The sequence below is a fragment of the Podarcis raffonei genome, chromosome 2 (genome assembly GCF_027172205.1).
Source record: "Podarcis raffonei isolate rPodRaf1 chromosome 2, rPodRaf1.pri, whole genome shotgun sequence".
Taxonomy (NCBI): Eukaryota; Metazoa; Chordata; class Lepidosauria; order Squamata; family Lacertidae; genus Podarcis; species Podarcis raffonei.
In genome coordinates this window covers 6,136,799-6,162,175 of record NC_070603.1, presented here as the reverse complement: position 1 = coordinate 6,162,175, position 25,377 = coordinate 6,136,799, and the positions used below count along the sequence as shown (strand labels likewise).

General features: G+C 47.1%; 1 protein-coding gene across 1 annotated transcript; it reads left to right on the top strand.

Moving 5' to 3' along the window:
• Positions 1 to 19,319, top strand: PRIM1 (DNA primase subunit 1). The gene is made up of 13 exons (XM_053371861.1): positions 1 to 151; positions 2,017 to 2,174; positions 2,570 to 2,676; positions 4,290 to 4,363; positions 5,468 to 5,604; positions 6,339 to 6,397; positions 8,477 to 8,586; positions 9,893 to 9,984; positions 10,748 to 10,880; positions 11,237 to 11,306; positions 13,662 to 13,753; positions 16,782 to 16,880; positions 18,918 to 19,319. Exons 1-13 carry the CDS (start codon positions 49 to 51, stop codon positions 18,935 to 18,937), a joined length of 1,254 nt encoding a protein of 417 aa, XP_053227836.1. The 5' UTR covers positions 1 to 48; the 3' UTR covers positions 18,938 to 19,319.
• Positions 19,320 to 25,377: the final 6,058 nt, after the last annotated feature.

Here is a 25,377-nt window from a genome sequence, read left to right as displayed (position 1 = left end):
GGCGGAGCCTGGCTTCTCCCGCGCGCGCGCTCCGCTTGCTCTTTGGACATGGCAGATTTCGAACCCGGCTCCCTGCCCGACCTTTTGCCGCTGTACTACCGCCGCGTCTTCCCCTTCGGCCTTTACGGGCGGTGGCTGCGCTACGGCGACGGTGAGCCAGGAGCGGGCGGGGGGGGGAAGAGGCGCGCTCCTGGGACCCTGGAGCTGCGGAGGGAGCGGAAGGGAAGCCCCCCAACTGGGGGGAAGGTGGTCGAGGCGCGTAAGTGCTCCGGGGCGGCGCTCAGCCCCCACAGTCTTGCAACACGGGTGCCTCTGAGCATATGCAGAAGGCGAAGAAACGCACCTGGTCTCGCCCTTCATGGTGGGCACTGGAACGGGAGGAGGCGCCCGGTTCAAAGAAAATGGGGTAGCTAAGGGAAATGAGTCGCTGCCTGCAGACTCAGGGCAGGCTTCTTCCCGCAGTTTGTAATTAACTGAGGAATTAATTGAGGAACGCACAACTGCAAGATGCAGGAGCAATAGGTTTCCAAAAGAAAAGGTTCTGCGGGTTTGTGGAAGAGGAACTATCAACTACGCTGAACCGAAATAATAATAATAATACCTTTATTGTCAATGTACAACCTGTGTACAATGAAATTAATCGAGCCTCCCTCCCCCCCCACAAACACTCAATCTCATTGCACTCTGTGTGCTTGTTGCACAATTCACCAACCCCTAAAGTCAGTTGCACTATATTATTTTCTGTTCAGCAGCTTAACAGCCCACGGATAGAAACTGTTTGTAAGCCTGTTAGTAAAACTAATTATACTTTTATATCTCCTTGCTGGCCGGGGTGTGAATCATCCCTGAGAATTTTTCTCGCTCTCCTAAGGCAACGATCCCTTGCGATGTTATCTAGCGGACTCAAGGGACAGCCCATGATACCATGAGCTGTGTTCACCACCCTCTGTAAAGACTTTCTGTCCGTGGCTGTCAAGCTAACGTCCCACACTGTGATACAATAGGAGAGGACATTTTCTATTGTGTACAAGGAGGTCATCAATTGTTGTTTAACATTGTTCTTTCGCAAGACCCTGAGAAAATGGAGTCTCTGTTGGGCCTTCCTAACCACCTGAGTTATATTGCTTTTCCAAGTGAGGTCTTCACTAAGGTAAACTCCCAGGAATTTAAAGGAAGAGACTCTCTCCACACAGCCCCCCCCCCCCGATATACAACGGGGCTAGTTCACCTCTCTTCTAAACAGAAGCTCCCCGGCTCAGCTGGTTAGAGGGTGGTGCTGATAGCACCAAAGTCGCAGGTTTGATCCCCATACAGGCCACCTGCATCTTCCTGCATTGGGGTTGGACTAGATGGCACCCAGGATCCCTTCCAACTGTACAGTTCCATGATTCTGTGTTTGGAAGCACTATACAAGGGAACACTGCCACCTTCGTGCCCCGTCTGGCATTGGCTAGCGTGGCCACCTGTGTGGTAAAAAAGAGAGCACAGACATGCATAAAATTTACACGTGCTCATGTATTTGGCATAAATGCAAATATGATTAGTGCAATACAATACACTGAAGACTGTGACTGAATGATCTGTGACCGAATAATGGACAACTTCAAGGCCTCTGCTTTCTCTTCTTATTGTTATTTTTAAAGTGGAATTGTACTGGAAGGCTCTGCAAATAGCAGACACTTTTGGACAGAGGACGAGCCCAGCTAACAGAGGACAGTTAAGGAGGACCCAACATTTTGCTGGCCACAGAATTTTTAGGGTTGTATGGACTTCTTGTACGGACTTTCCTGAATTATTGCCAACCTGGCTGACTAAAATATAATCACGCTTAGAGTTTATATATCACATTTAGAGTGTTCAGTGTGCTGTCTTATTCCACCATATTGCAAAAGGAGAACTGGGGCTTGGAGAACAGCATCTTGCCTAAGACCGCCTTGCCAGCTTCGTGGAAGAGCTGAGATTCAAAGCAGAAACTGTGCTGCGCAATGTAACTAGCATGTGATCTTCCTTTTGCAGTGTCAAAGAATTACTTTCAGCGAAGGGAGTTTTCATTCACGCTCCGTGATGACATCTACGTGCGGTACCAGTCTTTCAACACACCCTTGGAATTGGAAAAAGAGATCCAGAAAATGTGCCCTTACAAAATTGACATTGGGGCCGTGTATTCGCACAAGGTATGCACTTCAGTGCTATAAAGCCAGGCCGAGGAATCTCCAGGTGTTTCTGCACTACAACTCCCATCATCACCCTGGCCAGTAGCATTGCTGGCTGCGGCTGATGGGAGCTGGAGTCCAGCAACAGTTGGAGGGTCACAGGTTCCTCAGTCCTGTTATAAAAATGATTTAGAAAAAGTTTTCAAAACTGCCTGCCCTAGAGTCCACCATTTAACTGGCTTAAAAAAAGACTTGGCCCTTTGACCGTACAAATATGATAAAACATAATTTTACCGGAACCGTTGAAAAAAAAACCCCAATTAGTTAACTGTCACAAGGCAGGGAAATAAAATTCTAAATTACGGCAAGCAGCTATCATTTCTAAGTTATTTCTGTTCCCTTTCGCTTTCCTGCAGCCCATCCAGCACAACATGGTACACCTAGGTGCCTTCCAGGCCCAGGAGAAAGAGCTCGTATTTGATATAGACATGACAGATTACGATGATGTTAGAAGATGCTGCAGGTATTTTTGTTACCCTTCTGGGATAGTGATTTGGGGACAAGAAGCCAATTTGTTGGTGAGGATGATAATTGTATATGTTTGGGAAGGTGGGTAGAGCATTCGCTCTCCATTGACTGATCACTCTTGAGTTCTGCTCTGAACTTCACAAGATGCTGCCCACGTCTATGCTTCCAGCGTTGTTGTAACAGTTATGGACTAGAAACTTGTTTCGTTTTTACTTTAAGCTTATTGTCTGTTTTTGTACTTTATTTCCATGTGTGGGCATTCCCTGAACCTTGACAGCACATTAAATGGGAGTCTAGACTCTCAGTATTTTGTGGGAAGGATTCCCACACAAGTGGATACCAGAACTTTAGGTCTGTACAGTAGAAGAGGATTAAAGGGCCCTGTCACCCTGGCACAACAAATCCACTTTAAAAAAGAACCAGGCTTTTTGCAGTTTGCAAAGTGACAGGGAAATTCATTCAGAAGTGGGGGGTTGAACAAATGACTTGCTAGGTCATCTGGAGGAGCCTTGACAGTGCAATCCTGTGCATGTTTTCCTGGAAGTAAGTCCCACTGTGTTCAACGGGACTTACTGCCAGGTAAGTCTGAATAGGCCTGCAGCTTGAAGAACTCTGAATAGCACTCTTCTGGGAGCTTGGAAGAATATATGCCATGCTGAGCCTGACTCAACCAAGTGCTCTGTCTTCTGACACAGCATGCAAGATTGCAGGTGGGCAGGATAATGGAAGCCACCCTTTGTTTTGTCCCACACGCCTAATAATAATAAGCATGCTAGATCTAAGTGTTGGATGCAACACGAAATCGTATAAATTATTTCATTAAAAGAAAATCCCTTTTCCATTCTGAAACTTCAGAATGTGCGCAAGAACACCGTGTGGATGCAGTGTCAAATGACTTCTCATGTTCAGTGAAATTGCCACTCATTACATATAAGCCTCTTCCCACTGAATCCTGAAGCCGTAGAATAAGAAGAAGAGTTTGGATTTGATATCCCGCCTTTCACTCCCTTTAAGGAGTCTCAAAGCGGCTAACATTCTCCTTTCCCTTCCTCCCCCACAACAAACACTCTGTGGGGTGAGTGGGGCTGAGAGACTTCAAAGAAGTGTGACTGGCCCAAGGTCACCCAGCAGCTGCATGTGGAGGAGCGGAGACACGAACCCGGTTCCCCAGATTACGAGACTACTGCTCTTAACCACTACACCATACTGGCTCTCGCCTCTTGGATTTGCTTGTTCAGTGCCTTTGGGGTGTGTGTGTGTTAAAAAATACACTGCCCACTTTGGGCTGAAGAGCATTTAGCAGATCACACCCTGACTTACTTCCTTGTTTGTTAAGGGACGTTAACTTAGAGCTTCCTAGTTTGGACATAACATAAAACTCTGGATTAATGCGGTCCAGGGTCTTGGCACTTAAGCCAACAGAGGAGAGGATGAGTGCTCAGCCCCAACATTTTTCCACTGTTCCATAAACCACAGAGTCTAGAACAATTGTCTGAACTGGGTTGTTGTGGTTTTTATATGGTTTTGTAAGCTTCCTTGAAAGCTGGGAGTCGTGGGTTATATTTTTAAACTAATCAGGGCTTCATTTTTTAACGACTCTTCTTTCAGCTCTGCAGAGATCTGCCCCAAGTGCTGGACTCTAATGACCATTGCCATCCGCATCATAGACCGGGCACTCATGGGTAAGTGGCCAATGGCCATGTAGCAACTGTTGCCAGACTGACCATTTTGTCCACCTTTCTTTCGGAGACTCGCCCAAGTCCAAGTTTAAGCGCCTACCAGCAGTGTGTACCATATTTTCATAATGTATGATTTATCTAGTTGTTGTTGTTGTTGTTTAGTCGTTTAGTCGTGTCCGACTCTTCGTGACCCCATGGACCAGAGCACGCCAGGCACTCCTGTCTTCCACAGCCTCCCGCAGTTTGGTCAAACTCATGCTGGTAGCTTCGAGAACACTGTCCAACCATCTCGTCCTCTGTCGCCCCCTTCTCCTTGTGCCCTCCATCTTTCTCAACATTAGGGTCTTTTCCAGGGAGTCTTCTCTTCTCATGAGGTGACCAAAGTATTGGAGCCTCAGCTTCAGGATCTGTCCTTCCAGTGAGCACTCAGGGCTGATTTCCTTCAGAATGGATAGGTTTGATCTTCTTGCAGTCCATGGGACTCTCAAGAGTCTCCTCCAGCACCATAATTCAAAAGCATCAATTCTTTGGCGATCAGCCTTCTTTATGGTCCAGCTCTCACTTCCATACAGCACTACTGGGAAAACCATGGCTTTAACTATACGGACCTTTGTTGGCAAGGTGATGTCTCTGCTTTTTAAGATGCTGTCTAGGTTTGCCATCGCCCTTCTCCCAAGGAGCAGGCATCTTTTAATTTCGTGGCTGCTGTCACCATCTGCAGTGATCATGGAGCCCAAGAAAGTAAAATTTCTCACTGCCTCCATTTCTTCCCCTTCTATGATTTATCCAGTACCATTGGCTTTTGTGGAGCCTTTTGGGAAGTGTAAGCAAAAGAAGGTGGGTCCTTGTCCCAAGGAACTTCCGGCCTAAACAGATGGGGGGCAAATTAAGCTTAGTGCACTTGCAGCACTAAGGTTTTATTCATGCATTCTTGTCAAAGCTGCAATAGAATAATAATGGCAGCCTACCTTACGGGACTGTTGTAAGAATTCCTTAGATGATGCATGCAGAACGCTATGAGCACTCGCAGCACTAAGGTTTTATAATTGCATTCTTGTCAAAGCTGTTACCTTTTGTGCTTTCTACTCTGCTCTTCTGCACCTCCAGAGGACTTTGGCATCAAGCACCGCCTCTGGGTGTACTCGGGACGGAGAGGCGTTCATTGCTGGGTGTGTGACGAATCGGTCAGGAAGTGGTCTTCAAGTCTCCGTTCTGCAGCAGTGGAATATCTCTCCCTTGTGAAGGTGTGGTATCTTTAGGACAGAAGGAGGTGGAACTTAATTTCTGCATTGCAGGGGGTTGGACTAGATGACCCTCGGGTGCTTTCCAACTCTACAATTCTATGATTATGTGACACTGGAGGGCAGAGAATCAGTGGCCCAGTTAAGCTACAACACTGGCCTGTCACGTCGGGACATGCCCCTAGGACAAGGAAAGGCAGAGCACAGTGTCATGACCAGAAGCAATCTTTAAGTGTATTAACAGAGAATCCTGCTGGATCAGGCCACAGGCTCATCTACTTGAGCACTGTTCTCACATTGGCCAACCAGATGCCTCTGGGAAGCCCATAAAGCATGACGTTTCTAGCTCTCAGTGGAGGGGTATTAACCAGAGCTCATTTTGCATATTTTTTATTTTCTGGTGCATTTTCGACTCATTTTTAATCTTGTTTTGAGCTTCTAGTTTTCTTTCTTTATTTTGTATTTAAATGTTTTCTTGTTTGTAAACTGACTTGGAAATAATAATTTTTTATTTATACCCCGCCCTTCCCGGTTCAGGAAACGGGGCTCAGGGTGGCTAACAACAAATTTAAAACACTTAATTGATGCTACAAAAAAACCAGCATAAAATACGGTATAAAGCGTAAATAACAATAAAATAAAAAATCAATTTAGAGGGGAAATCCATCCAATAAACATTAGATAGACTGAAAGATGCTTAAAGAAACCAACCTAAACTAAACCTCCATATTTCACAGGGTGGCGAAGAGACCATCAAGAAGGTGACTCTTCCGGACAACATCCACCCTTTCATCAGGTCAGTTCAGGCAACAGCCAGGGAATTTATGGCATTTCTAGCATAGAGAGGTTGCACATCCTGAATAGGTTATTCAGCAAATGTTAAGCTTTAAGTGTTGTTTTAAGCTGTGCTGAGAATCACTATGGAATAAGGAGGTATGGACTGCATTGTGGCTTTCTGGTGGAGAAGGGTGTGTAGAAGCTATAGGTGCAACTATTGATGAGGCTTGTGGGCGGCTTTCTTCAGTGGCATTCTGTTTCACACTTAACCATGAACCAGGGGGCTGAGAAAAGCCTTCTATATAATAAGAGCCTTGAGCCATGGGAAAGCTTTTGGGCTGCTCCTAAAACCCTAAAACTAGGGTAAAAGGTAAAGGGACCCCTGACCATTAAGTCCAGTCGCAGACGACTCTGGGGTTGCGGCGCTCATCTGACTTTACTGGCTGAGGGAGCCGACGTTTGTCCGCAGACAGCTTCTGGGTCATGTGGCCAGCATGACTAAGCCGCTTCTGGTGAACCAGAGCAGCGCACGGAAATGCCATTTACCTTCCCGCCGGAGCGCTACCTATTCATCTACTTGCACTTTGACGTGCTTTCAAACTACTAGGTTGGCAGGAGCAGGGACCGAGCAACGGGAGCTCACCCCGTTGTGGGGATTCGAACCGCTGACCTTCTGATTGGCAAGCCCTAGGCTCTGTGGTTTAGACCCAAAACTAGGGTAGGCTGTGGTTAATGCAGCTCCAAGGGTAAATATTCAGATGTGAAGTGGAGGAAAGGCCCATTGAAGACTATGCATAATGACTGGAGAATGTGCAGAATTCCCTTTTCATAGACAGATTATGTGCACATTCCCCATGTGGATGTGCACAATGGCCAGCTGTTATGCACATTAACCACTCAACTCACATTATCCTAATGTGCACAGAGACATTACCACATTACTAATTCCGAGACCATATCTACATTTCCCCTCCTGCAGGCAAGTGCTGGAATACATGCCCATTGGCATGCATCCCATTTGTGCAATCTTCTCTTTTCCCTTCTAGCAATATTTGTGCTTTTCTACCAGGGTTGGGTGTGGCAATGCTACAAAATGATGCCATACTATGTTGCAGCTCCCTTCTTCAACAATACAGTGGTACCTCTGGATGCGCACACCTCTGGTTGCGTATCCTTCAGGATGCAAACGCGGCAAACCCAGAAGTATTTTTCCGGGTTTTGCCACATGCGCAGAAGCCCTCTACCCTGCTGCGCACATGCGCAGAACAGGCACCTCCGGTTGCGAATTCCTTGGGATCCGACCGGAGCTCCGGAATGGATCCCGCGCACAGCCGGAGGTCCTGCTGTACAGATTTCCCCAGACCTAGGCAAGAGCAAATGAAATGCCATTGAGGCTTTTATCACCTCTGTGTGGCAGGCTGTTCCTGCTGAAATTCCCTCTTTCCCAAAATCCTAGGTGTGGGTGGGCGTGTGAGTGTGTAAACATATTGCACCTTTCAGGGCAAAGGCCACCCACCTACTCCAAAGCACCTTATAAAAGATAACTAACTTTGTATAAAGGTAAAGGGACTCCTGACCATTAGGTCCAGTTGTGGCCGACTCTGGGGTTGCGGCGCTCATCTCGCTTTACTGGCCGAGGGAGCCGGCGTACAGCTTCCGGGTCATGTGGCCAGCATGATTAAGCCACTTCTGGCGAACCAGAGCAGCGCACGGAAACGCCGTTTACCTTCCCACCGGAGCAGTACCTATTTATCTACTTGCACTTCGTGCTTTCGAACTGCTAGGTTGGCAGGAGAAGGGACCGAGCAACGGGAGCTCACCCCGTCGCGGGGATTTGAACCGCCGACCTTCTGATCGGCAAGTCCTAGGCTCTGTGGTTTAACCCACAGCGCCACCCGCGTCCCTAACTTTGTATGTGTAGGAGGATTATTGAGCTTTATATACATAGCAGGAATGTTGTGCTTCCTGATGACTGGCGACATAGTTCACTTGCGGTGCTTTCAGCCCATGCCCTCGGTAACCTTCCTTGTGCCCATTCACCTGCCTCTCCACCAAAGTTAACCCTCTGACTCTGATGTTTTCCCCTCTTCTGTTGCAGCGAATCTCTAAATGTGGTGAAGCGTTACTTCAGAGAGTATGCACTTGTCGAGCAGGACATTCTTGGAAGTAAAGAGAGCTATGAAAAAGTGTTGGCTTTGGTCCCAGAGAATATCCTTTCAAGAGCCCATGGGGCGTGCCAGAGAGTGCTGCACATCTTACTAGTGACATGCCCATAAAATCAGGGATGAGGAACCTGTGGCCCTCCAGATGTTGGGCTGCAACTCCCATCCAACATGGTATACGGCCAAGGATGATAGGGGCTATATTCCATTAACTTTAGGAGGGCCACAGCTTCTCCTTCCCTGCAATAAATAGTCAATGCCATGGGGACAAAATCCAGATACCCCTGGGTCTGTTTACTGGCACTTGTGTTGATGCAGGAGTCAGTAAGTAGATTTATCCCGTATCGGAGGCAGCGGCTGCTGTTGTTGTTGGCATCCATTTGCCTTTGGGGGTGAATTCAAACTTGGAAGGTTACAGTGCTTGCTATGGCATTGGAGAAAGATATGGGAGAGACATGTTTTGTTGCAACCGGGGCAGATGAAGGCATCTGGTTGTGCTGCTGCAGATGCAGCATGGCGTTGCTTCTCTCTGCGCTCCTCCCAGCAGTCATTCCTCCTGCGGTCACTGCTAGGGATGCACAACCTGTCTGTTTCCTAGCATTGCAATAATCTGCAAGAGAGTGCCATATGGCAGGGGCAATGTTACCAGCATTCAGGGCATGTTTGCTTCAATCTTTGTAACACAGAGTTGGTCTGCCATCAGGCCTGGTGCCTGAAGCCAGCTCCCCGTAGTGCACGTTCTTGGGGTTCCTGCTATCTCCCGTTCTGTGTACACGACTGAGCCAGTGTAAACGTCGCTGAGACAGGAGTACAGTCATACCTCGGGTTGCAAACATGATCCGTGCAGGAGGCACGTTTGCAACCCGCAGCCTGAAGCACCACGTCTGCACACACGCGTGATGCGATTCGGCACTTCTCCGCATGTGTGTGATGTTATTTTGCGCTTCTGCGTGAGCGCCGACACCCGGAAATAACTCATTCCGGTACTTCCGGGTTTGGCGCGGTCCTCAACCCGCAGCGTTCGTAACCCGAGGTATGACTGTACAAGTATGCTTGGAATGTGAGGTTGGGAGAGCATATCTTTGCTTGAGACGCTGTCCTGCCGTGTGATGCCCCAAATTTTACTGATGCAGAAGCAGCATCCCTCTAAATACCAGCTGCTGGGGAACTTGGGTGGGAGAATCCTGTTGTGTTCGTATCCTGCTTGTCGGCTTTCCATAGGCGTCCGGTTGGCCATTATGCAAACAGGATGCTGGACTCGATGGGCCTTTGGTCTGACCCAGCAGGGCTCCTCTGCCCCAGGCACCAGCAGGCCTCGGACCAGATTTGAAACTCCTTAACAATTTGGCCACCAGTTCGAAAAGAACTGCTTCAGGAATTCACTAAAAAGCACGATTCAGTCAAGCGCTGGGAGCTTTTGACAAAAGCATTGGAAAGACACAGTGTAAGTATTTGAGGTAGCGGGGGAGGGGGCATTTGCATCATAAGAATCTTTTGGGTGAGTCCCTAGGCTGCCAGCACTGGGTGATGGGGAACAAAGCAACATGAGAAGCTGGCGAGCTTTTATTTCTTGACCAAGAAGTGGGATTGACAGCTGAATTCTAAAGCAATGGGATTGTTGGGATGGGCAGTGTTTGAACCCCCTGTCTTGATAAAAGCACTTCTCACTAACCCCTTCTGCTGATTCCACCCCTGCCCCCAATATAAAACTGTTCAGCGTTGCAGTCGCAGAGTGTGCTCTTAGGTGCTGTGGTGGCACAACCCTTCCTCTGCGACTGTAAGGTAAAGGGACCCCTGACCATTAGGTCCAGTCATGGCTGACTCTGGGGTTGCGGCACTCATCTCGCTTTATTGGCCGAGGGAGCCGGCGTACAGCTTCCGGGTCATGTGGACAGCAGGACTAAGCCGCTTCTGGCGAACCAGAGCAACGCACGGAAACGCCGTTTACCTTCCCGCCGGAGCGGTACCTATTTATCTACTTGCACTTTGACATGCTTTCAAACTGCTAGGTGGACAGGAGCTGAGACCGAGCAACAGGAGCTGACCCCGTCGCGGGGATTCGACCCGCCGACCTTCTGATCGGCAAGTCCTAGGCTCTCTGGTTTAACCCACAGCGTAGCCTCCTTCTAATAGAGGGGTGAAATACAGATGCCTACAAAAGATCCTCCCAAGTTTGAACCCTTCCCAATCTTCCTCTTCCTTCCCAGAGCACACTCAAGAAAATGGCGCACACTGAGTCTGAGATCATGCTTCAGTACTGTTTTCCACGGCTAGATATGAATGTCAGCAAAGGAATCAACCACTTGTTGAAGAGCCCCTTCAGCGTTCACCCCAAAACAGGTTGGTTGCTTCAACATACCTTCCTTTAGTCAAGATGGGGATCTAATAGGGAGTTGGATAGGGCCTTTGGTCTTGGATCTGGGAGTTCACATATCCCCTTAGGTGTGCCAGCTTCACTCTTGCCAGTGTCCTTGGGCCACTCGCTTGTCTCTCTGCCTAAACTACTTTGCAAGGTTCTGGGGGTGAAATCAAAGAGGGCCACCTAGAGCGCTCTGAGCTGTGGAGGAAGGGTGAGATAAAACCATCTTGATCAGTGGTAGTAGCAGTATTGTTGTTTCCCCACCAAAGCATGTAGAGTTATATCTATGCAGGCACCCAGAAAGGCCCCTTCTAACTTGCTCATTGCCCTCCTTTAGGACGTATTTCAGTTCCAATCGACCTGAAGAAACTGGATGAATTTGATCCATTTGCTGTTCCCACTATAAGGTATGAATGATCCAGCTTTGGGCACATGGAAAGTTGAAGTGCAACACACACTGCCATTTGTCTCTTGGAGCACAGAGCAGCTGCAGCAGTCTGTGTTACCTTCACTGCGTAGTCTGGGGATAGCCACTGTGGTGGCTTCCACATGCTGTTGGACTACAACTCCCATCAGCCCCAGCCATCTTGGCCAGCAGTTAGGAATGATGGCCATTGCAGTCTAACAGCATCTGGAAGACACCATATCTTCTTCTTTTTTAATAAATTATTTTTATTCAATTTTTCCAATACAAAATTTATACAAATCATACATCTTTTTTATATCCATTCTCTTTTTGACTTCCCTCAACTTGCCTGATACTCCTTCCCTTCTTAATTTCTTACACATTTCTAAAGCCTTTCTTCAATTATTTTTATAAATTAATTCTTAGTTTTACTCATATTCTAACATTTCTTATTACAGAGCTTCATTAAAGCTTACAAACGTTATTTGATTATCACTTAATTTATGCATATATTCTGTCAACTTTCCCCAATCTTCTATAAATCTCTGGTCTCGTCGATTTCGGATCCTTCCAGTCCGTCTATCAAGTTCTGCATAGTCCGTCATCTTCATTCTCTATTCGTCTCGAAGACACCATATCAGCTGCTCTTCATGTGGTTAGACCCTTAGGTCACTGGACTAGGAGGATTACAGCATCTTGGGTTAACAGAGGCATCACTGTTCCCGTAGCTTTTTTTAACCGAGGGGAGGAAACTCCTGTTTCTTACTCTTAATTTCCTTTAACCCTCATATCTCTGCAGCCACAACACAACATTCTCCATTATTTATTTACTATCGACGAGCAGCCTTGTGCCCTTCATTGGTTGGGAATTCTAAGAAACAAAAAATAAATAAATGGTGCAGTTTTGAAATCAGTAATTGCAATCACTGAAGTTTTGAAAGGTTCAGTCCGCCACCTTGCTTCAAAATGGTAACCAATTATGTCCAAACATAAAGGAAAACCTGCTCCTGCTGCTTGATCTGTAGAACCATTATGCAGGATTTGTTTACGATATTGTATGAAGTGTCAAAATGCATAGTGAACAAACAACTTTCCAAAAAATGTAATAGATGAGATTTATTAATAAGGTCCCAGGGCAGGTTACGACTTTATTCTGCCTCAGTTTTGGCATAGCCCAGAGCTGGGGAACCTGTGGACTACAAGGTGTTGTTGGACTCCCATCAACCCCAGCCAGCTGATAGTCAGGGATGATGGGAGATGTAGTCCAGCAACATACAGAGGACTCCCCAACGTTGCCTGATCATATGCATCAGTGGGTTTAGGAGTGTTAAACTACATAGGACCAAGCTGTTGAAAGAGTTCCACCCTGTAATACAGAAGGTGGATTTGAAGAGAGAATGTTCCTAGAAGAGTGGCGCTGTGGGTTAAACCACAGAGCCTAGAGCTTGCTGATCAGAAGGTCGGCAGTTCAAATCCCCACAAGGGGATGCTCAGTACTAGCTCCTGCCAACCTAGCAGTTCAGTGCAAGTAGATAAATAGGTACCGCTCTGGCGGGAAGGTAAACAGCGTTTCCGTGCGCTGCTCTGGTTCTCCAGAAGCGGCTTAGTCATGCTGGCCACATGACCCGGAAGCTGTATGCCGGCTCCCTCGGCCAATAAAGCGAGATGAGCGCCGCAACCCCAGAGTCGGCCACGACTAGACCTAATGGTCAGGGGTCCCTTTACCTTTAAGGGAATCGCAGCAATATTTTGAAAATCCTAAAATGAAAGATCAGGGCTTAGCATGAGCTTCTGAATCATAGCATTCTTCATTGCAAAAATGTAACTTCCAAATCCAAAGCTTTAATTTTTTAAAAACACACACACACAAAACATTATATCAGCACACATCACCCCACATCAGCCTGGTTGGGAGCTGAGACAGGTGTGGTCCTTGGGCTCTCCCTAGGGAGGCCTGCCTGGTGCCTGCTCTGTTTAGTTTTCAACACCTGTGTTCTGCTGCCCCAGAAACTACTACTACCACTATTAGTAGTAGTAGTTATTATTGTCACTATTATTATTGTAACTGGTGTGTCCAGTATACGAAGCTAATGTTGTCAGCCAGTAATAATTTAGTGGGGAAGGTAAACGGCGTTTCCGTGCGCTGCTCTGGTTTCGCCAGAAGCGGCTTAGTCATGCTGGCCATGTGACCCGGAAAAACTGTCTGAGGACAAACGTCGGCTCCCTTGGCTAGTAAAGCGAGATGAGCGCCAAAACCCCAGAGTCGTTCGCGACTGGACTTAACTGTCAGGGGCCCCTTTATCTTTACCTTTTTACCAGGTTTTGTGGGATTTCTGATGTTTCTGTTTTCTTTTAGCCGCCTCTGTCATGAGCTGGACACAGTTAGCAATGATGAGGGGGATGCAAAAGAAAATGACGGGGAGCCCGAAAACTCTCGGCGAAGCAGAGGTTCGTAGAAGGCAGCATAAGACCTTGTGAAATCTTCACCCACTTTCAAACATGAGATTGTAATAAGGCAATATTAAAACGTATACAGTGGAACCTTGGTTGTCGAACATAATCTGTTCCGGAAGACTTCTGAAACGTTCGACAACCGAGGCGCAAAGGGCTGTCAGCAATTTCAGTGTTGAAAATGGAAAAACATGCCGCAGAAGCCGTTCGACTTCCAAGGTGTGTTTGAAATCAGAAGCAATTACCATATTTTCCCATCTATAAGACCCCCATGTATAAGATGCCCCCTATTTTTGGGCAGCAACCAATCGCCAGTCCACCCTCGGCACTATCCGTGTATAAAATGCCCCCTAATTTTTGACATTATTGGGGGGGGACCTAGTCTTATACACGTTACTTCTGGGTTTTCAGCGTTCGGGTTCTGAAATATTTGGCTTCCAAGACGCTCAAAAAACGAGGTTCCACTGTATAATCACAACAATATGGCAATTTTTAGAAGTTTTAGTATGGTTTTTTTAATTGTTTTAAAAAATGTTTTAAGTACAGTCGTACCCTGGTTGACGAACGCCTTGCAGGTCAAACGTTTTGGCTCCCGAATGCCACAAACCCGGAAGTGAGTATTCCGGTTTGTGAACATTCTTTGGATCCCGAACGTTCAGCACGGCTTCCGATTGGCTGCAGGAGCTTCTTGCAGCCAATCGGAAGCCGCGCCTTGTTTTCCAAATGTTTTGGAAGTCAAACGGATTCCGTTCCACTTCTGAGGTACAACTGTGCTGTATGTTTTTTTATACCGTGTTGGCTTAACATTTTTCTGTTTGCTGCCTTGGACTTGGGAGAAAAGGCAGGATCCAATATTTTCACTTGCCAGAAAGGACAATCTCTCTCTCCCCACATGCAATGTTCCAGAGTTCTGTCAAACCACCACCCACTCAGCCACCAAGGAGGAGTTGGGGGGGGGGGACCCATCACACAAATTGATGGGACCCATTGGTTGAATCTCACCCATAAAGAAATAATAATTAATGAGTGGAATCCAATGTAGCGCCTTGGCAATCATTCCGTAAGCACAAAGATTTCTGCTTGCATGTGGAATGTTCTCCCCCTCTCCTCCCCCTGCACAACCCCTAAATCTGTTTTAGGGGTTCCCCCAGTGCTTCAGAGTAAATTTGGGAACGGGGGGAGTCCTGTTGCACAAATGTAGTGTATGTTATCCAAAAGGAACAAAAGATACACAGCAGTCATTGAGTTCTTACATAGGCCTGTAACGGGCTTGGCCTCAGAGTTACATGTCACACGCATTCAGGGCCAAACCCTGACACGTGCGTATTTATAGCCTGTTTGGCTAGAACAGGCGTCAGCAAACTTTTCCGGCAGGGGGCCGGTCCACTGTCCCTCAGACCTTGGGGGGGCGGACTTTATTGGGGGGGGGATGATGCAAGAGCTCCAGTGGCTGCTTACCTGTGTCTTGCGAGTGGCAGGGGCTGGCGGCGGTGGAGGGACGCCAGAGAGGGGCTGCTTAAAATGGCGGCCACTCGAGCGCTGCTGGCACCAACAAAGCCCAACCCCCTTCCTCCTCTAGGTCGGGTGGGGAGAAGCCGGGAGGAGGGAGGGAGGAGGCGCCACCATTGCCACTGTCTGAGGGCAAGGGAAAGAACACGCATGCTGGCGATCCATGCAGTGATTCCCGTCCGTGGGCTGGATCCAGAAGGCAATTGGGCCTTATCCAGCCCACGGCCCTTAGTTTGCTGACCAGAACAGAGGTCGGCAACCTAAGGCCCATAAGCCGAATCCAGCCCATGAGCCTCCTGAAACCGGCCCATGGGCAGTTCCATGGATCGGCGGTTGGATTCCGTGGTGGGTTTTTTTGCGGCACGGGCGCCATTTTTTTTGCCAACCTTTTCTCCCCTCTTCCTCACCATGGCAGAACCTCCTCCCTCCTCTATCCCTCCTTCTTGTGCAGCAAATCGCTGGCCAATCGCCTGCAAAGTTTTGAGGCCCCGGCCAATGGGCGAGCGGCGGCTGCACATGGCCAAGAGGAGGAAGGGGGCTGGGCTGGGCGAGTGCATTTTCAGCAGCCCCTTGTTGGAGCAAGCTGTTTGCCACTGCAGCTTATTCCGCCGCCGCCTCCCGTTCCACTGTCGGTGGCGGCGACGGAGGAGGAACGAGCAGCCCAAAAGCAGCCCTTTCAGCTGCTCATTCTTCCTCCATTGCCACCATTAGCCGCTGCCTCTTGGCAGCACCCTAGGTAGGCAGAGGGACGGGACGGGACGGGCTGGGGGAGAGAGAAGCCCTCTCTGCCATATGTGCGTGCGCACACGCACTCCAGCCCACCGGGAGGTTTGTGATGCGGTGAACTGGCCCACCCCTCAAAAAGCTTGACGACCCCTGGGCTAGAACGTGAGATTAGGAGACTGACTTTTTAACACTGATCAGAGCACATGGAGGGTGGCAGGGGAAAATGGGAACAAATCTCACCCTGCCTTGCTGTACCTTCCAGAGCTCTGCAGATTTGAGTCTTCTTTTCTCCCAGCTGGCTCAGAGCAGGCTGGGGGAAGTGTATTAAAACATCTCCATCTAGTGGAGAAAGCTGATCTGTGTCCCTTACCTTCAGGGGCAGATGAGATACAGGCACACATTTAAAACACACGCATGCACCTCAGCAACCGATTCTGGGGACTGTACTTTGCTAAGGGTGCTAGGAATTCTAGCTCCCTGCAGGGTAAACAACAGTTTGCAGGATTATTCAGTGTGTGTGCTTTAGAAGGATGCTGTGTATGCAGCCACATACTCCTACTGTTTTTCTGTTGTAAAAGGGCATAGGGAACCTGAGACCCTCCTGTGGTGGTTGGACTACTTCTCCTATAATCCCTGAGCATTGGCAGTGCCAACCTAGGGCTCAGGGGAGTCGGAATCCAATAATATCTGGAGGGCCACAGCTTCCCCAGCTGTGTGTTTGGATTATTTAGTTTAGCATGGAAAGTGAACAGCTTGACAACATACTTTGTTGTATGTCTTCTGTTTATAGATTACAAGAAAACCAGCCTGGCTCCATATGTGAAAGTCTTTGAGCAGTTCCTGGAGGAAATGGAAAAATCTCACAAAAAGGAACGTCTCAAGGCTAGCGGTAAGGGCTTGAGTCAGAATGAGAGGGTTGGCTTGTGCTCCCTGTGCTTTCCCCAAATGTTTGTGTGGCGTTTGTACGGAGCCCCCAGTCGTCTCACGGACTATTGACCCGTACACCACTAATCTGCTGCCACCAACCAGGTCCTCCCCGGTAAATCACTTAGTCTCAGTCAGGTTCTCAAGTTAACAAAGAAGAGTGTAGTTTATTGCAGACACAAACAAATTTTAGCTGCATTCCAAATGTTGTTGCTCTTTACCTTCTTAGTCTTATTTTATCCTGTCTTTATCTCTTCTACCTCCCCTCACACAAGAACCCACTGCACTAACTGTCTCTCTGTTTCCAACTTCCTGCCAACTGCTTTTCCAACTGCCTTTCCCAACCAACCCACTAAAACCAACCAACAACCCACTCCCAAACCTTGGGCTAAGCCCTTTTATAAACAGGTAGGCTCCGCCTCCGGCTTTCCTATTGGTCTATATGTTAACCCTTTCTCTCTCCCCGGTACAGACATTTTCAAACCAGCGGGCAAACACCAGTTTGTTACCCCTGTATGCAGTCAGTTTTACTGGGGACCTATAAACACGCTTTAGAAGGTTGTTTGTTTTTTTCAGAACACCCTTGCTTTACAGAAGATATGTGCCGCAGCTCTATTGCATCCTTCACTTTGAAATTTGCTTTGGTTATTCTTGTATGGCTTGATTTTGGAGTTTGGCTTATTTTGTGCTGTGACAGAGGCTATGTACACACCATACATTTAAAGTGCATACACACACACACACCAGGAATCCTGGGACCTGTAGATTGCCCCTTACAGAGCTACAATTCCCAGCACCCTTAACAAACTACAGAGCCAGGATTCTTTTGGAGGGTATGTACACATGGCATGTACACAGCCTTAGGCTGAAGGCAGAACCACAGATAAGAAATGTGGGGTCTGCCACCCAAAACAGCTGCCCTAGCTTTCTCATTAAAAAGGTAAAGGGACCCCTGACCATTAGGTCCAGTTGTGACCGACTCTGGGGTTGTGGCGTTCATCTCGCTTTATTGGCTGAGGGAGCCGGCGTACAGCTTCCAGGTCATGTGGCCAGCATGACTAAGCCGCTTCTGGCGAACCAGAGCAGGGCACAGAAACGCCGTTTACCTTCCCGCCAGAGCGGTACCTATTTATCTACTTGCACTTTGATGTGCTTTTGAACTGCTAGGTTGGCAGGAGCAGGGACCGAGCAACGAGAGCTCACCCCGTCACAGGGATTCGAACCGCCGACCTTCTGATCGGCAAGTCCTAGGCTCTGTGGTTTAACCCACAGCGCCACCCGCGTCCCAGATTTCTCATTACCACCCCCCTAACATGGTACAACTTCCACTGGTGTCGTTACACTGGGCTTCTCTGTTTTATGTATCTGGCTGCTTCTAGTGGAGGTCAGGGAAACACAGCATAGTGATGTCCAGATGGCAGGGAACATTGTATTACATGCTACAGAGCAGGGAACTCGACACCGGGCTATTTTGGGTAACAATGCTGTTTTGTTTGCTTTGTTTAAGGGCCCCTCCAGACATGCCTTCTATAGTGTTGCCCGTACTATTTATACTGATCCTCAAAAAAGCCCCAGAAACAATGCCATCATTGTGTCAGTTTTCCAGTTTATGTCCATCATCCCTGTTCTTTTTTTAAACTTGCTGCAAAAAATCCAGCAATATTCAAAACTCTGGAACCGTTGTGCAAAGACACCCTGGTGTGGATGTTCATTCTGCAGATACTCCACTTTCGGGGGTGGGGTGGGTGATCAATGATATGTTCCTCAACTTGGTGGCTTTTTCCTGCAGCCACCTAGAGTTCTGTAACTTTAAAAATAAATAAATTGGACATGCCTTTTGTAAGTTGTTTTAAACTATTTTTAATATTGTATTCTAATTTTTCAACCTGCCCTGGAGCCTTAGGGTGAAGGGCAGAATAATAGCTATTGTTATTAATTTGTTACAGAACATGTTAGATAATACCTTCAAACTATGCCTTACCGGTATATTTTCTCTTTTTAGATATGCAACTGGATTTCTGAAGTTTTTTTGACATTCGATGTGCAGTAATGAGGACCCCTTCATGCAGCCAGACAGCTGTATTCATCTGCAGTGGGACGTATTTTTAGCTGCCTTGTTAGATTCTTGCAGCAGCCAACCACTTTCATTTACAGAAGCAGAGCAAAGTAACGATAATCCCCCCTGTCCAAGGGCTGGTGATTAGAATAGAATTAGGAGCTCGCAGTCTTGTAGGTGCCAGCAGCAGACTACAGAGCCCATGTGGCTAAAGGACCTGATGTAAACCACCCACATGATTAAAATGTAAACATTCAGCAGTAGTGTTGAAATTCTGCATAAGGTGGGAGCCTACTCAACATGATGTTTCTTTCACTGGTAGCAGATAAAAGAAGAGTTTAAATCACATACTAGCACAGAAAAATGGTGTGGTATTGTTTCTCCTTGAGATAAACTGCAAATAACAGGAAATTCCGGATGGTGCTTCGAAGGAGAGGGAACATGGCTCAATTTGGTTACCAAGAATCAGATGTGCAGGACTCAGAAAACATTGTGGCACGTTTATGGCAAAAGAGGCAACAGGCAATGTGCTAAGCAGCCCTGATTACCTTATCATCCTCTATTTTCCAGTATAGTTCTTGTTGGTTTTGTCCCCTGCCCCATTTTTTTAATGCAAAAAGTTCAGTATGCATTTCCTTTTGAGTAGGATGCCTCTTAGATTAACGGTCCTGAGTTAATGAATGTAAGCTAGGTATTTTCCGTAAATATCTGGGCAGCTTTTCATTCTCAAGAGTTTGCATTTTGTCCCCAAGAGAGGCACTAGAACAAACCTGCTCTGCTTGTGAGCCACCAAGCTAAATGCCACCTGCAGGTCATGTGTTAAGGCAGCAGTGCTTAATTCTCAGCCCAACAGCCTAATCTGCCTCCAAGTCTTTTCTTTTTCTGCCCCCTCCTGCTACCAAAGACTCTGCTGATTTCTATGAGCAGCAAAAAGAAAACAAAAGCTAAGTTGATGCAACACAGAGATTCTGCCAGAGCTATACAAACTTTTGGCCACACCCACTGAAACACAGCATAAGCCTAGCCATGTCTACTTGGAAGTATGCCCTATTGAATTCAGTGGTTCTTGCTCCCAGGTAAGTGACATTAGGTTTGCAGCCTAAATCAGTCTCTGAGTTGCAGGTATTATAATAAAGCAGCATAAGGCCTTAACGGTGCTCCAAAATGAATTTTTGTGACAAAGTATCGCGGGGAAGTCAGGAGAGGGTTACAGGAAGTGTGCATAATAGCCATGTGTGCATTGCCCACCTCTGTAGTACCCAAAAAGCAGGCTGACCAGCTTCGCTCCGTGTATTTTATAGGCTGTGTACATTAATGTATGCAACATCTATGCTGTAACCAGCAGTGCCTTCCCCACTTTCCTGTTGTTATCTCTCTTTTAATTCTGTACAGGCTAAATTTTAAGACTGTTTTATTTTTATCATCTTAGAAGGAATTTGTTCATGTTGTCCTTTTTGTCTTCTTTATATTTAAAGCTCCGTTGTCCTAAAATCTTTACATTGTCATAAATAAATTTTACAAAAGAGCCACAAAAGTTGTGAGCTTGCATACGGTCTGAAAGGAGGAGAGAACCTACTCTCTTCCAGTTTACATGCGTTTCCTCAAATGGTTGCATAGACACAAGGGTTTGCGTCCAGATGTCCTGCCCATTGAGCAATCACCCTGATTTGTTTGAAGAAAGTTTGTGCAGAGGTTAGAGGACATTGGCTTCTTATTGAGCATCAGTTCTGATTGGTCTGCATGGAGAGCCACACCGTACATTAAAAGCATATTTAACACATGACTAGTTCCCCCCACATGGAGTCACAATTCTCAGCCCCCTTAACACAGTGCCCTAGATCCTTTGGAGGGTGCCATGTGCTTTAAATGTGTGCTGTGGATCTTTGTCAAGCAATTCTTATCACGTAAAGGTAAAGGGACCCATGACAGTTAAGTCCAGTTGCGAACAACTCTGGGGTTGCGGCGCTCATCTCGCTTTACAGGCTGAGGGAGCAGACAGTTTTTCCGGGTCATGTGGCCAGCATGACTAAGCCGCCTCTGGCGCAACAGAACACCGACACCAGAGCAGCGCATGGAAACGCCGTTTACCTATTAATCTACTTGCACTTTTTGGGGTGCTTTCAAACTGCTAGGTTGGCAGGAGCTGGGACCGAGCAACCGGAGCTCATCCCGTCATGGGGATTCGAACCACCAACCTTTTGATTGGCAAGCCCAAGGGGCTCAGTGGTTTAGACCACAGCGCCACCTGCATCCCTCTTATCCCCATACTTCCTAGCATATTTTCCTACCATGTTCCTTACCACAAAAAAAAATTTACTTGGAGTGGGGTGGGTGGGCATAAGCAGGTTAATGGCACAAGAGTATCAGATCCACTCTAATTATGTTGCCTGAATTTTCTGGTATGAGACTGAATTCTACCCACAAAACAGCAACAGCCTGGAAGTGCTCAGGGGGCTTCCACACCAGGTGGTTAGTGTGGAATTGCCTCACTTGGGGTTCAGTCCCAACCCTGGCTGCTGCCCAACAGTACTGAATGGAGTGGCAAGGCCACTGTTAAGTTGTGGGTGAACATATCAGACGACACAGCGATTCTTCAAACAGCTCTTGTTTATTCAGAGGCCAGAACAGAACTGAAGGGCTCAGTCAGCCTGCTTATATAGAGCTCCTGTACAACGTTACTGTAGCAACTTTCTAAAACTATCCAATCACTGAACGTCACTTTCGATCCTTCATTTGCATAACTACAGTATCCCCCTGCTGGCCCAGGGTGAGAACTTCAGTACATAACAGCCACCACCTCATGTGCAGCCCTGCCAAGTCAGCACAGAAGGGGGGGACAAGCAGCCTGAAGTTGAGGCAGCAACTAGGCCCAAAGAATGCCCCACATCAGGGCTTTTTGCCAGCAGCACTTCTACCTGCACGTTTGTGCGGAAATGCTGATGGGAGGGACACTAGCATTCCTCCACAAGCAGAGGCCAGCAGGACTGGGTGGAAGGATAGCTCCAACCAACACACGCACACACACCCAGCCTGGGGCCAAGAGTTTGGATTGCTCTTTCCTTTTTATAGGGTATATACACAGCAGCAGCATCCATCAGAGTTGTCCTCCATTCCCCATGGCTGTTTCTTTTCTCAGGCTGCAGCAAATCTCACTTTTTTTGGTAGAAGTGGAACAGCAGCACGGTCTGCAGGTGTGATGAGCTCTGTTATTCTTTTGTCTTTCAAAGGTAAAGGGACCATTAGGTCCAGTCGTGACCGACTCTGGGGTTGCGGTGCTCATCTCGCTTTATTGGCCAAGGGAGCCGGCATACAGCTTCCAGGTCATGTGGCCAGCATGACTAAGCCACTTCTGGCGAACCAGAGCAGTGCATGGAAACACCGTTTACCTTCCCGCCGGAGCGGTACCTATTTATCTGCTTGCACTTTGACGTGCTTTCGAACTGCTAGGTTGGTAAGAGCAGGGACCGAGCAATGGGAGCTCACCCCGTCATGGGGATTCGAACCGCCGACCTTCTGATCTGCAAGTCCTAGGCTCTGTCATTACAGCCTTTATAGTAGTTTTAAACAATTTCCCCCTTCTTGGTGCTGTCAGTATGTTTCCCGTTCATTTATTAAGTTGTACTTTAAAAAAAAAAATGTATTGTTTTAATTAACAATCAGCATCCAGAAATCTTTACAAAACACATGGGGGGTTGTTGGGATTAAAATTGTGGTTGCACACAAAACTATGCAATTGCAGAATTCTCCCATCTATTTTTCAGCTCTTGAAGTATAAGCCTTGCCAGAAATCAAGCTCAGCATTATTCACCTTTTACGTGGTAAGAATTCACCCTTTTTGGTGCTGTGACATCTTTCATCCATGCATATTGCCACAGGTGGCAAAAGCAGCAGCTGAAGTTTCATTCCGAAGCATTTAGTATTGGTTTTTTTCAAGGGCTATAAGAAACTGTGAAAGCCCACAAAGAACATGCAGGCAACAACAGCTGTCCTTGACATACAAACATAGGATGATGCCTTACATTGAGTCAGACCATAAATCCACCTAGCTCTGTATTGCCTAATTTTCACTGGCAGGTTTCCCAGCTTTATTCTGGAGACCCCAGGAACTGCAGGCAGGCCAGATGTTCTGCCACTGAGCTATGGTCCTTCGGCTTCAAGAAAACAAATTCCACGGATGTGGCTGTTCTTGCGGTGAAAACAAGAGTCGCAGGGTACCATAAATCTAAAATGACACTGGGAATTGTGTTCTCAGTACAAAAAGTAACTGTTCCACTTCTGATGTTTGTACTTTTCTTGCACTGCTAATTTATCACCCAAGGACTGCGAGTTGGGAAAGCAGCACACCAACTTGGACGGAATATTGTATTCATGTGCTCGCATTTTCAGCTATATCCTACTGGATTATTAGGGGTGTGTTGTTTTTTTAGTAAAACACACACACGTTCTCCCTACTGCCCCAGACTACTTTTTTCTCTGTACTGTGGTACCTAGGATTAAGAACTTAATTCGTTCTGGAGGTCTGTACTTAACCTGAAACTGTTCTTAACCTGAGGTACCACTTTAGCTAATGGGGCCTCCTGCTGCCACCGCACAATTTCTGTTCTCGTCCTGAAGCAAAGTTCTTAACCCGAAGCACTATTTCTGGGTTAGCAGAGTCTGTAACCTGAAGTGATATCATTGAAAAAATTAAATATGAGAAGTAATAGGGTGACATATAGAGAGCTGTTAACCGAGGTAGAACATCAGGTGAAAGTGAAAGATTTTGAAGAGATTATTTGAAAGATTATTTTCACAGCAGCCCTGCAAAGTAGGCTAGGCTGGCCCAAGGTCCACCAGGGAGCTTCATGGCTGAGTGGAGATTCGAACCCTGCTCTCTCAGGTCCTCCTAATCCAGCCCTCAAACCACTACACCTCTGCCTGGCTCCATTTCCCATCTCTCTCGCTGCCCAACGCCATCAGCCTTTTCCCCCTTCCTGGGGGTCTCTCTGGCTCCAAGGAAGACTCCACCCCCTTCCTCATGTTTTGCTCCTCTTCTAGGACACCTTGATGCTTGGAGGACCCTCCTAGGGGTCTCCTCCCTCTCCAGGAAGGCCAGGGCTGTCCTAAGAAGACGAGGCAGAGCAGCCCTTTAACAGCTGGCAATGTTTCTCTTTCCTTTGGGCTGGATATGACATAGCTGGAAAAGGATCTTTCACCCAGAGCCAAGGCCCAGCAGATGTCTCCAGGAAGACCACCAGCAAGAGCCCACTCCTGTGGCCTGTCCTCTAGCAGGTGCCTTCTGTGCTAGACTGCTCTTTAGCTGGAAACTCTAGACAGCTAGGTCTGATTCTAACACTTCCTGCCAAAGTGCAGAACCTTAGATCAGTCGATTTTGAATTTCTTTTTGATTTAGGTCATTTATGATTAAGTTATTAGAAAAAAATGGAATGAGGAGTCATATTCATAAAAGGAATTAAGGCAATTTATACAGATCAAACTGCAAACCCGATTGTAAATAATGCCATTACGGGGGGGGTGTAAGATATAGAAGGGGACAAGGCAAGGATACCCCCATCACTGCTTCAATCTATATCAGCCCTAGAGGCGGTGGTGAGGAGGGTAAGAAATAATTTGGACATAAAGGGAATATGGAAGGGCCAACAGAATTATAAGATAAAAGCCTTTGCAGGTGATGTGGTGTTTTCTGTAGAAGAACAATTGACAAGTGTACAGTATCTAAGTTATTGGAGGAAATAAGGAAATATGGAGAAGTTGCAGGTCTTAAATAAAACTGAAACTAAGGTTTTAGTGAAAAATATGGATACACAGGCAAAAAAAGATTTGCTGATGGTCAGTGCGCTGACAACTGAGAAGTTGAAGTATTCGGGAATATGGCTTACAGCGAAAACCCCCAATATATTTCTTTTAAAAAAATATTATTTTTGTTAGTTTATTTTTATTGATTTGGGGGGCAGCTGCCCCCCGCCCCCTGGCTATACCCACGCAAACCTGCAGAGTCCTACTACAGCACATCAGTGGCCCATGAAACATGGTTAGTCTATTATTTTAATTATTTTCAGCATTTAAATGGTATCATTTTAGTCAAAATAGCTCGCAGCGCAGCTTAGCCAAAACACAAAACAAGCTCTCTGTTTGAGGACCACAATCCAAAACGGCAACGACACACGAAGAGAATGGAAGAGGAGGAAGGAGGGGAAAGCAAGCTCAAACACACGTTCTTAAAAGTCTCGTCCGATTGTCAATTGCGGTCCCCTAGTGTGACTGTTTTCAGTACAGTTTGAGGATCACCGCGCTGGAATATCCTGCTTTCTGACAGCGAATTACTGCAGGGCTTTGCGCTCGTTCTTTCCATGTATGTTTATTGCAGCTTTTGCTAAAGGCAGAGTAGGGCTGGAAGGAAGCAAAA

What these genes read in the sequence shown, in the direction of transcription:
- PRIM1 (XM_053371861.1), top strand. Translation starts at nt 49, where the DNA reads ATGGCAGATTTCGAACCCGGCTCCCTGCCCGACCTTTTGCCGCTGTAC. An exon ending in GTGGCTGCGCTACGGCGACG is followed by an intron (nt 152 to 2,016) that starts GTGAGCCAGGAG and finishes TTCCTTTTGCAG; the next exon opens with TGTCAAAGAATTACTTTCAG. An exon ending in AAGCATTGGAAAGACACAGT is followed by an intron (nt 9,985 to 10,747) that starts GTAAGTATTTGA and finishes CTTCCTTCCCAG; the next exon opens with AGCACACTCAAGAAAATGGC.